Source organism: Prionailurus viverrinus, chromosome E3, assembly GCF_022837055.1.
Source record: "Prionailurus viverrinus isolate Anna chromosome E3, UM_Priviv_1.0, whole genome shotgun sequence".
NCBI lineage: Eukaryota > Metazoa > Chordata > Mammalia > Carnivora > Felidae > Prionailurus > Prionailurus viverrinus.
In genome coordinates, this window is record NC_062576.1 from 18,063,910 (window position 1) to 18,076,638 (window position 12,729).

Sequence of the window (12,729 nt, forward strand, 5' to 3'; positions counted from 1 at the left end):
CTGTCCCGCAGAAATGCCTGGGGACAAATCTGTTCTCTTTCCCATCTGGAAGCCCCTTCAGAAGTACAGACAAGGCTTACATGTCTCTCTTCCAGGCTGAACACCCTCAGTTATACCTAATAGTCCCCATGAGGCAAAGTCTCAAGTCCTCCGACTGCCCCAGGACGAACACCTGTTTCAACTATCCTCCTAAAATTCTGGTGCCCCAAGAAATAAACGCAACAAGGATCTTCAAGGAAATCCTTTAATTTAAAAAAAAAAAAAAAAAGGGCGTGTGGGAATATCTAACAATAATAGGAAGTTGGTGATACCAATTACATAAATCCATTTTATGCAATAGTATTCAGTCTTTAACAAAATATGGTAGATTTACAAGTACTAGCATAGAAAGATTGTCATGATGATCTAAGTAGAAGAAAAGCAAATTACAAAATAGCGTGTGTTACACCTTACTTGCCTGCTAGGAAGGAGGTCTGCCTTTCTCATCCTCTCTCTCTCCCACATCTCTACCTCTTAAACACTTCATTGTTTGGTGTAGACATTTAAAAAATTGGGGGGAGGAGGGGCGCCTGCCTGGCTCAGTCGGAAGAGCATGTGACTCTGAATCTCCAGGTTGGGAGTTCAAGGCCCGCGTTGGGTGTAGAGATTACTTAAGTAAATAAACTTTTTAGAAAATTGGGGGGAGGATATTTAATGAACTCTACATAGTTATTCCTAGATTCCAGAGATGTCCTGAGTTATTTCTAGAGTATAGAGGATGAGGTTTTAGAGATCTTTTATTATTATGTCATGTTTGGCTTTTTAATAAAAGGCACCGATAACTGTTTTAACCAGAAAACAACAATAATAAGGGATTTTAAAAATGCTTTAGTGAGCCCCAAATAGCAGGGTGCTGATCTCTTACCTCATTCACATTCTTTGCATTTATTCATTCAACAAATGCTCTCTCTAAGGGCTTCTCTGTGTCAGAGCTCATGCTGGGCCCTGAGCAGATGGAACCCAGTGAGGTGTGGTCCAAGCTGTAAGGAGCTCACAGAAGTCAGAGAAAATCTAGATGATAACTGTTAGAACAAGGAAGTTCTGGGGTCATGGGATCACAGGGGAGGAACTTCCTGAAGTCTTGAAGGCAGTAGTGGTCCTCTGCTGCATCCTTCCCCTGCAGTGTGTTCTTTCACTCCCCATAGAGTGATCTTTCAAAATCACAAATGCAGCCATGTCATCTCCCTGCTTAAAACCAATCCTGTGACTTCCTTTTTCTCTGAGGACAAAAAGTCCAAAATTCTTTCACGTGGCCCATCAGATCTTGTATCTAATCCATCAGGAAGTCTGTTGGCTCCACCTTCAAAAAATATCCAGACTGCGACCACCTGTCACCATCTCCAGTGTAACCAACTCACCATCGTCTCTCCCCTGGGTTTTTGCCAGAGCCTTCGCACTGTCTCTCCTCATCCACTTTCCCAACCCTGTCTACCCTCACTTCAGCCAGAGTGGCCATGTCACTCCTCTGGTCTAAACTGCCCCATGGCCCCCATCTTACCCAGAGCCAAATCCAAAGGCTGTGCCAAAGCCCAAAGCCCATGAGCCCCGCACGTCTGGCCCTTCCTTGCCTCTCTGGCATCACTTCCTCCTGCTCCCTCCCTCACCCACTTGTCACCAGCCACAATGGCCGCCTTACTGTGCCTCCAACACATGGAGCTTGCTCGTTTCGGGCCCTTTGCCACGAGTGTTTTTCTGCCGGAATGCTGTTCCCCCAAGTTATCCTGTGACTCCCTCCCTCAGCACCTCCTAAGCCACCTTCTCACTCTTTATCTCCGTCTCCTGACCCTCCATTCTGAGTTCGCCATCACTCTGAGTCTCTCTTTCTGTGCTGTGTCTCTCTTTCTCCTTCTTATGGCAAGCGATGACTCATTAGGGCTTCTCACATTTACCTCAGATACAAAGATGAAACTTCCCGCCATACAGGCTGTTGTTAGGTGGTTAAGAGTGTGAGGGGCTACGGGCATAGGTCTCGTTTCTAGAGCCTATTGCTGGAAGCCCCAGGGGGCAAACCCGGGAGAGGTTGTGTCTTGCCTGGGTCAGGCTCAGGTTCAGGGACCAGCAATGGGGATGCTGATCTGGATGTCGGGGCCAGAGTGGAGGGGCTCAGACCAATGGGGAATGTTTTGGACCTGTGGGGTTTGAATGCAGATTCAAAGCTATAGCAAAGTCAGATTACATCAGTCCTGTGATGCCCTAAGTCCTGTGTCGTCTTCACCAACACTCTGACCTCATTTCTTATGGGTCTTTCCACTCACTACGTACCAGTCATCGTGGCTGTCTTTTGCTCCTAGAACACCCCAGGTACATTCCTGCCGCAGAGCCTTTGCACTTGGGCCGTTCCCTCCATGAAACACTCTTTTCCAGATATCTGCACACTATTCTTCTCTTTATTCAGGCTTTTACTTCAAAGTCACCTTTTCAGCGAGGCCTTCCCTGGCGACAGTTACGTAAAGCACATATCAGACTTCCTATCCCCCCTCTCTCTAGACTTCATTCCTCCCTCCTCAACATCTATCCCTAATTAACAAATGATTGATCTTACCTATCGCTATCTCTTCCCATTAGTACGTCAGCTCCACGAGGACAGGGATTTTTGTCTGGCATTCATTGCCATAGCTTTAGTATCCAGTGCACAAAAGTTTTCAACAAATATTGATGAAGGAACCCAGCAGGAGTGCTGAGTGCCTATCACATGCTAGATTATTTCCATACATTATGTTATTTCTTACTAGAAACACTCGGAATGATCCCTTTTTTGTTTTAAAAAATTAAAAATATATGCAAATACACAGAACACACAGCACACTGGTCCATGTGGCCTGGAGGAAGTGACAGGGCGCCGCCTGGAGTTCAGTGTGAGGTGATGGCCCTCCTTACGCGTAGAGCAAATTGTCTAAAATTCACTCTGTGAAGCTATGACTAGCACTTCTCTCTGGGAAGAGGGATTTCAAGTTCTTTTAACTTTCTTCCTTTTCACTAAGCTGCATTTTGTGATTTTCCTCCAGGGACAACAGAATAATTTTGTAATGAGTTTACTGGCTCAGTCAGTAGAGCATGCAACTCTTGACCTGGGGGTTGTGAGCTCAAGCCCCACATTGGGTGTAGAGATTACTTAAAAATAAAATCTTTATTTATTTTTAATGTTTATTTATTTTTGAGAGAGAGAGAGAGAGAGGAGACAGACCATGAGCAGGAGCAGAGAGAGAGAGACACAGAATCTGAAGTAGGCTTCAGGCTCCAAGCTGTCAGCACAAAGCCTGATGTGGGGCTCGAACTCACGAACCGTGAGTTCATGACCTGAGCCAAGGTTGGATGCTTAACCGACTGAGCCACCCAGGTGCCCCAAAATAAAATCTTAAAAAAAAAAAAAACAACAAACGTATTAAGGGCACCTGGGTGGCTCAGTCGGTTAACCTTCCGACTTTGCTCAGGTCATGATCTTGCAGTTCGTGAGTTCGAGCCCCGCGTCAGGCTCTGTGCTGACAGCTGGGAGCCTGGAGCCTGCTTCCGATTCTGTGTGCCTTTTTCTCTCTGCTTCTCCCCTGCTCGTGCTCTGTCTCTCTCAAAAAGAAACCCCAAAAAAAATTTTTTTTAAAGGGTGCTAAACTTACTGAAGTATTCTCAGTATACTAGAAATATACTGAGTGTATATTTACCACAATTAAAAAGACTTCTTTAAAATGTGCTGAACCTGGGGCCCCTGGCTGGCTCTGTCGGTGGAACTGCAACTCTTGATCTTGGGGTTATGGGTGTGAGCTCCACGTTGGGTGTGGAGATTACTTAAAATCAAATCTTAAAAAAATTTTTTTAATTAAAAAATAAAGTGTCCTAAACCTTTAAGTGTAGTGTTATAACTCTACATTATCATAATGTGAAAAACTAGGACCAGCCTCAGTGTTTTTGTTGTATGTGAAAAGCAAATGAGGGGCTGGTATTCAGGCCTTCTTCTTCTTCTTCTTCTTCTTCTTTTTTATGTTTACTTATTTTTGAGAATGAGAGAGAGAGAGGGAGAGAGAGAATGAGCAGGGGAAGGGCAGAGAGAGAGACACACACACACACAAAGAATCCGAAGCAGGCTCCAGGCTCTGAGCTGTCAGCACAGAGCCCGATGTGAGGCCTGAAGTCACCAACGGAGAAACCATCATCTGAGCTGAAGTCGGACACTCAACCCACTGAGCCACCCAGGCGCCCCCAGGTTTGGTCTTGATCTCAGAGTCATGAGTTCAAACCCCATGGTAGGTTTTGAAGCCTACTTAAAACACAAACATGGGGCTCCTGGGTGGCTCAGTCAGTTGGGAGGCCGACAACAGCTCAGGTCATGATCGCGAGGTCTGTAACAACAGCTCAGGTCATGATCTCGAGGTCTGTGACAACAGTTCAGGTCATGATCTCGAGGTCTGTGACAACAGCTCAGGTCATGATCTCGAGGTCTGTGACAACAGCTCAGGTCATGATTTTGAGGTCTGTGACCACACTCAGGTCATGATCTCGAGGTCTGTGACAATAGCTCAGGTCATGATTTCGCAGTCTGTGAGTTTGAGCCCCATGTCTGGCTTTGTCCTGACAGCTCAGAGCCTGGAGCCTGCTTCCAATTCTGTGTCTCCCTCTCTCTCTGCCCCTTCTGCTCTCTCTCTCTCTCAAAAATAAACATTAAAAAAAATTAAAAAAAATACAAATAAACAAAAACCACCTCTTCTTCTTTGCCTGCTTTTCCAACCCCACCTCCAGGTTTTCACTCTTGCAATCTTTGACCCATATGCTTTCACCCAAGTGGTAAATGTGATTCAATGGATCTTTCAGCGAGAAACAAGAAAAAGATAAAAAGGATGCTTTCAAATGCTCATGATACAGTCATAAGGATCACCCTTGTGACTCATGTGGATCACCTGCACAAAGGCACATGAACTTGTTCTAAGCCTAGTGGGTTGGTCACTGACCAAGGCAAATTCATGACTTTTTTGACCTGAACGAACATTTTGTCCAAACAGAAGCAACAGGGAACTATAGGGATGAAACCTTCCCTTCAGAGTCCTGCTTTTTCCAGGGGCATGTTGGGGGTTGTTAGTATTCTCAAGGGGAAGCCCCAGGATGAGGGATAGAACACCAGCCTTCAGGTCAAAACAGACCTAAGTTTGTATTTTCCCTAGGTTGATTCCAGCTGGTGACCCTGTGCACCACTCCTGACTTATCAGGGACCTCAGTTTCCTCATCCTTAAAATGGATAATACTGCTGATTTCCTGGGGCTGCTATGAGGATTAAAAGAGGAGATGGGGCATCTGGGTGGCTCAGTTGGTTAAGCATCCAACTCTTGTTTTCTGCTCAGGTCATGATCTCTTGGTTCATGAGTTCAAGCCCCGAGTCGGGCTCTGCACTGTCACACTGGCAGCGCAGAGCCTGCTTGGGATTGTCTATCTCCTCCCACCCTTCTGTCCCTCCCCTGTTCTCTCTATCTCCCTCTCAAAATAAATAAATAAACTTTTTTTAAAAAAATAAAAGAGATGAATGAGTACAAGATGCTCAGCACCAGTCATCACATGAACCCAGCAAACTGTATTTTGTAAGATGATATATTCATTCATCAAATGTCATTGCCATGTAAGGTGCTACGGAAGTCAGGGTGGACGAAACAGGGCAGCCCCTGACTGTGGAGCTTACAGCCTAGTGGGGCAGATAGTCATGGCATAATCACATGATTATCAAATGAATAAAGAATTACAAATTGTTCTAAATGCCTAGAGGAAAAAGTCCAAAGAACCAAGAGAGCGTATAACCAGGGGCACCTGATCTAGTCACTTTTTAACCCAGATGAAGTGACTACTGATGTACTGGGATGTTTTCATTTTTCCCTTAGTGATAGGAAGATCCTTCACATGTACAATGTACTGAATACTTTGCAAAGAAATCTTCATAGTTGAGATTTTCATATGATCCTTATGCCAGATCCTAAGCAGAGATTATAACCTTCATTTTACAAAAGTGGAAACTAAGGCATAGACAGTTTATATCAGTTCTTCAAGGCTAGACAGCTCATTGACAAGTCCAAAGGTGAGACAAAATCCAGATGTCTGTTGCTTCCACATCTATTGCTTTTTGACTATTTTGTTTTTCTTTTTGTATTTTTAATTCTGAAATATAGCACACTTTCTCTCTTTTTTTTAATGTTGAGCTATACAAAGAGTGTGGGAGCTACAAAGAGTGTGGGAGAATAGATGTGTGCGGTTTCAAGAACATTATGTAACTATAACCCAGCCCAAGAAACAGAAGGAAACGGAGCCCAGGGGTCCCTTATGCACCCTACCCCAGGAGTAATCCCTATGCTAAATTTTGTTAATCATCCACTCTCTTACCTTTTAAAAAAGTGTTTACCATTTTGCATATCTTATCAATATATTATTGCATTGCCTGGTGCTGAATTTTATTATATGAACGGCATCTTAGTTTAGGTACACTTCTGCAACTTGCTTTTTACTCCCAACATTTTGTTTTTGAGATTATCCATATTGATGATACCTATACCTATCATTCATTTTCACAGGTAAATAATATTCCACGTGTGATTATACCAAAATTTGTTTATGCATTCCCTGTTAACAGATGCATGGGTTGTTTCCAGTTTTTTTGTTGAAGAATCTCCCATCCCCAACCACCTCATTCTCTCCCCAGAGGCAATCAATTTACCAGTTTCTGGTGATTATACTCCCAGAAATATGCTATTGCATAGATTTCCCCCTTTTACAACAAATAGTAGTATTGTATAAATACTGCTCTGAAGCTTGCTTGTTTCTCTTAACAAACATCATCCGCAGTATAGCCTGGTAGTCTTTGGAACAGATTGCTTGGATTCATATCCAGCTCCATTCTAAACTGGCTATGACCTTGAATAGGGCATTTAATCTCTCTGTGCGTTATATTCCTTTTCTGTAAAATGTGGAAAGAATCGTAACTCAAAGAGTTTTATAAGGACTAAGTTAATATACATAAAGCCTTTAGGACTGTGCCTATTAGAACTGTAACCATTATCAATAGAATTACATCAATGTTCTCTCGTTCTGTTTTACAGTTGGTTGGATGGATAGTCTATTATATAAACGTACCACAATTTATTTTAATCATAATTGATAAACATTTGGGTTGTTTCCAGTATGTTGATATTACAAACAGCACAGAAAACAAAACATCCCTACCATTTCCCACTCACAGCTCACGAGTACATCTGTAGAATAAAGTCCTAGAATTGGAACTGCTGGGCCAAAGGTATTACATGCATTTATAACCTTGCTCTTCAGGGTTACATCACAGATTCTCATATATACTAACTTAAAGACATACAGAAACCTAAGGACAAAAGAAGGTAAGCTACTTTGTTGTCCAGATAGATACATCACTGATGCAAGAGAGGGAAAGTGACTCATACCGGCAGTTAGTGGTGCAAACAGCACCGGAACCCAAGCAGGTGTCTGCCCTTAAAAGCCTTAAAAGATTTTTATTTTATTTTTATTGTTTATTTTTTTAATGTAATCTTTACTCCCAATGTGGGGCTTGAACTCATGACGGGGAGAGCAAAAGTCGCATGCTCTTCCGTCTGAGCCCGCCAGGCGCCCCTGAATCTTACAATTTTTTGGAGCTCATTTTAACATTTCATTATTTTGATGCTACAGTTTGCTTGCTTAATGGTAGTAACTTAGTATCTAATTTTTCATTATTCGTTCCGAATTTTTCCCTGGGCTATTTTCCTAACCTGGATTGGTCACGTGCGCTGTCATGTGACCCTTGGACCTTTCTGACCTGTAATAGCTCTACCAAGTGACCCCCAAATTCCTCATCTCCGAAAATGCAGCACTTGGTCAACTGCCTCTAGGGAGCAAAGTCGCGCCAGCCTCTCCCAAGAGATCGTTTAAATTACAACTAGCGGAGCGAACCAAATAGCAAACGGGTAACCTAGTCCACACCAGTTTCGCAAACTGCTGGTTGATTTGTAATTCATCTCTTAGATGAAAGGAAGCCCGCCCTCGGTTGCGAAATCGTCATTGGATGGCACGGCTGTCAACCACCAGGGCTATAAGTACGGGAGGCCGGCGGCTCCTCCCCCAGGAAGGCCAGGAGCGCGCGGTGTGGCGTGAGTCGGGCTGCGCGAGTCGTGCGGAGGAGACTCTCTGCGGTAATATCTGTTAATCCATATTAACTGGAGTAGAAAATAAAAGCGAGCGCTCCTCTCCTCTTTTCCCCTCCCTGCCGGGCAGGCGCGATGGCGGAAGCGGCGGCGACGGGCGCCGGCGGAGAGGTGGCGGTGGCGGCGGCGGAAGGCTCGGGGTCCGCCGGCTTGTCTCTGGGCCGCGGCTTCTCGAGCTACCGGCCCTTCGAGCCCCAGGCGCTGGGCCTCAGCCCGAGCTGGCGGCTGACGGGCTTCTCCGGCATGAAGGGCTGAGGCTGCAAAGTCCCCCAGGAGACGCTGCTCAAACTCCTGGCGGGACTGACGCGGCCAGACGTTCGGCCCCCGTCGGGTCTGGGCCTGGTCGGAAGCCATGAAGAGGCGGCCCAGGAAGGCGGCCTCCCGGCCGGGGCGGAACCCAACCCAACCTTTCCAGCCCTGGGCATTGGGATGGACTCCTGCGTCATACCCCTGAGGCACGGGGGCCTGTCACTGGTGCAGACCACGGACTTCTTTTACCCCCTAGTGGAAGATCCCTACATGATGGGGCGCATAGCGTGTGCCAACGTGCTGAGTGACCTCTACGCCATGGGTATTACTGAATGTGACAACATGTTGATGTTACTCAGCGTCAGCCAGAGTATGACTGAGGAGGAACGAGAAAAGATAACACCGCTCATGATCAAAGGCTTTCGCGACGCTGCTGAGGAAGGAGGGACTGCAGTGACTGGTGGACAGACAGTAGTAAACCCTTGGATTATCGTCGGAGGGGTTGCCACTGTGGTATGTCAGCCAAATGAATTCATCATGCCGGACAGTGCAGTTGTTGGGGATGTGCTCGTGTTAACCAAACCCTTAGGAACCCAAGTTGCTGTCAATGCCCACCAATGGCTGGATAATCCTGAAAGATGGAATAAAATAAATATGGTGGTCTCCAGAGAAGAGGTAGAGCTAGCTTATCAGGAAGCCATGTTCAATATGGCTACCCTAAACAGAACTGCTGCTGGACTAATGCACACGTTTAATGCACACGCAGCCACAGATATCACAGGCTTTGGCATTCTAGGACACTCTCAGAACCTTGCAAAACAACAAAGAAATGAGGTGTCATTTGTCATTCATAATCTGCCAATCATTGCCAAGATGGCTGCCATCAGCAAGGCCAGTGGGCGCTTTGGGCTCCTTCAAGGAACCTCAGCAGAAACTTCTGGGGGATTACTGATTTGTCTGCCGAGAGAACAGGCAGCTCGCTTTTGTTCTGAAATCAAATCTTCCAAGTATGGAGAGGGTCACCAAGCATGGATCGTCGGTATTGTGGAAAAGGGAAACCGGACAGCTCGGATCATTGACAAGCCTCGAGTTATTGAGGTCCTACCTCGCGGGGCCACTGCTACTGCTCTCGTTCCTGACAATTCCAATGCTGCCTCTGAACCTGGCTCCTGAGACGGAATAGCAGAAGTTGTGTGGACCTTAGAGTCTTTGTACACAATCATGGACGATTCTCAAAACTTTATTTTAAGAAGAAATTTCCAAAGAAGACTACCTGCATAGTTGTTCCGGCTGCCCTTTCTCGGTGATTTGAATCGGCTCATCACAAGCTGCGCATTCCAAGGCCAGAAGTAACATTTTGGACTTCAAGGTGGGGTTTGTTCATCTGTTACATGGAAGAGAAGCAGGAAAACCTCTGTTACTTCTTTCCAAGAACAAGATGAGGCTCTTCTGGTGTGAGGGATTTTTCTTAGCATTGGGTTGATTCATGTCTGCACAGGGGGTGAGGTTATTGAAATCACATACATACCAAAAAAGGTAAATTGCAAAATGATTTAGATCAGAAGCAAATAAGTTTGGACCAATACTGTTGATAGAACTAAATTGTTAAGAGAGATCTTACATTGCAATGTCAAATTCTTTATTAGATTTGTTTTCAGAAACACTGGCTCTTTCCTGCTCTGGGCAAGAATTGAGCAGCTTGTCCAATGACTGGGAAAGGAGGACCTGCGACCATCTGATTTGGTCTCTGTTAATGACGTCTCTCCCTCTAAACCCCTTTAAGGACTGGGGGAGGCAGAGCAAGCCCCAGAGCCCAAGCCTTGATGGTCATTGAGATGTTAAATCTTGCACTGAAAATTTCTGGTGATTTAATCAATAAAGTAATTTCTAGTGAAATAAATAAAAGGGACTTTGTTGAAAAATTCTTCTGACTACTATTTGGATTCTTGGGAGTTCTGAATCTTTTACAGTCTTATAAAATGAGCCAATTGATACATTTGGACTCTGGCAAGTTGGGAGTGAAAACGTTTTCCCTGATCCTGGACCAGAGCATTTCACACCTAGATTTAGTTTTGCGCCCTCCCCCTCAGTTGATAGCAAAGGACTCAAAAGGCAGAAAGCCCAAGGACTAGAGGGTGGGAAAGGAAATCGCAAAAGAAAGGTATCAACAATTTTTTAAACATTGGAAGTAGGCGGGAGAAGGGTAACAACTGACTTAGCAGAATAGGGGAAGCCAAAGGAAGTGCTTTCAGAGTTGGGGAATACAAATAGGAAGCAAGGAGCTAGGCTCTGAGGGTACTAAGGGGTTAAGGGGAGGGATAAAGACAGCTACTTTTTGAAAGTTTATATACAGCATAATTACAATGAGATCTTTGAAGTTCTCGAACCTTTCCCCCATGTCACATAGCCAGATGACTGCCTCTCACCTCTGTAGGTAAAGGGAGGTTTACTTTCTGAGGAATGAGTTTTAAAAATACTGCATAGTCAGAGACACCGCAGTAGAGAACAGAGGCTTTACCAAAAACAAGAATAAAGACAAAAATGAGACTGTCCCAGCCCCCTCCCCTAGGCACTAAAAAAACACCGTCCAGGAAGCTTATACCACTTTTTGCTCCTCTGGAGAAAAAGAATGTGCCCAGAAAGAAACCCTGTAAGTATTTAGGGAGCCCCCGGTGAAAATCCCTATATCAGGAAGACTCTCATATGGAAAGTTTCACCCAAGCACGTTCTTTTCGATGCCTCATTCTTAAATATAGGCAGTTAAGGATCACCAGACATTTGAGGCAAGCCTCTAACGTGAAAGAAGTCAAAGCAAAAAGAAAAAAAATAAAGAGACAATACAGGGAGCAGAAGAAAAAAAAAAAGGTAAAAATATAAAGTGTCCATAAAAAGATATGAGAACAAAGCACTTAGAATATAAAATATTACTAAAATTAAAAAAATCAGTAGAAGACTCTCGATAAAGTTGGGGAAGTTGAGTGGCTCAGTCGGTTGAGCATCTGACTTCGGCTCAGGTCATGATCTCGCCATTCATGGGTTCGAGCCCTGCATCTGGCTCTGTGTTGACAGCTTAGAGCCTCAAGCCTGCTTTGGATTCTGTGTCTCCCTCTCTCTGCCACTCCCTCGCTCGCATTCTGTCTCTCTCAAAATAAACATTAAAAAACAATATTAACTTAAAATTGAGTAAGTTTATCAGAAAGTAGAATAACAACAAAAAGATGTACAATGGAAGAAAAACATGTGATGGAGATTAGAGGTAAGTCAGGAGGTTCAACATCTAGAAGGAATTCCAAAAAGAGGTAATAAAGCCAATGGAGAAAAAATTATATAAAATAATACAAGAAAGTTTTCTAAAATTTAAAAGGTTGTAAATATCACACATCTTTTGACTTTCCAGCATAGTGAGTGAAAAATGACGTACACTAATTGTATGAAACTTTAAAATGCCAGTGGTAAAGAGAACTGTTTCATATATATTAATTCATTTGAACTGCGAACAATCCCATTTTGCAAACAAGGAAGCTGAGATGCAGAGACATTAAGAAATTTGTCCAAGGTTGCACAAGCCATCTGCTAGGCAGTGTGACTCCAGAGCCCATTCTTCTGGGGAGGGGAAGAACACATAGAAAGGTCTGGGGATGGGTGTCTGGGTGGCTCAGTCAGTTGAGCGTCTGACTCTTGATTTTGACTCAGGTCATGATCTCACGGTTCAAGGGTTTGAGCCCCACATCAGACTGGCAGTGTGGAGCGTGCTTGGGACTCTCTCTCCCTCTCCCCTGCTTGCTCACTCTCTCTCTTTCTCTCTCAAAAATGAATAAATACAACTTAAAAAAAAAAGTTCTGGGGATAAGAATGGTATCAGATTTCTCAACAGGGAATTGGAAGCTAAAAGACAATGAAGTAATGCCTTCAAAATTCTGAGGGTAAATGATTTTCACTGTATAATTCTATACGTAGCCACATTTTTCAAACAAGTAGAATAAAGATATTTTTAGACATGCAAGGTGTCAAAGTGGTTTCATCCCAGGGACTCTCTCAAGAAACCACTGGAAGATGTGCTCCAGGAAAACATGGGGGCAAACCAGGAAAGAGAAAAACCCAAGCCAGCACAGAGAAGGTGAAGGGAGGTCTCAAGGTAATGGCTCTACAGCAGGCCTAGAGACCCAACCAGTCTGGAACAGACACAGCACACGGGAACAGGAGCCTGAAGGCTCCCAGAAAAAGGAACATGGACCTGATAAGAGTATTGATACATTTAATTTTGTGGAAA

General features: G+C 44.3%; 1 protein-coding gene across 1 annotated transcript; it reads left to right on the forward strand.

Moving 5' to 3' along the window:
• The first annotated feature begins 8,065 nt into the window (after window positions 1-8,065).
• Window positions 8,066-10,383, forward strand: SEPHS2 (selenophosphate synthetase 2). The gene has a single exon (XM_047837884.1). It carries the CDS (start codon window positions 8,286-8,288, stop codon window positions 9,630-9,632), a length of 1,347 nt encoding a protein of 448 aa, XP_047693840.1. The 5' UTR covers window positions 8,066-8,285; the 3' UTR covers window positions 9,633-10,383.
• Window positions 10,384-12,729: the final 2,346 nt, after the last annotated feature.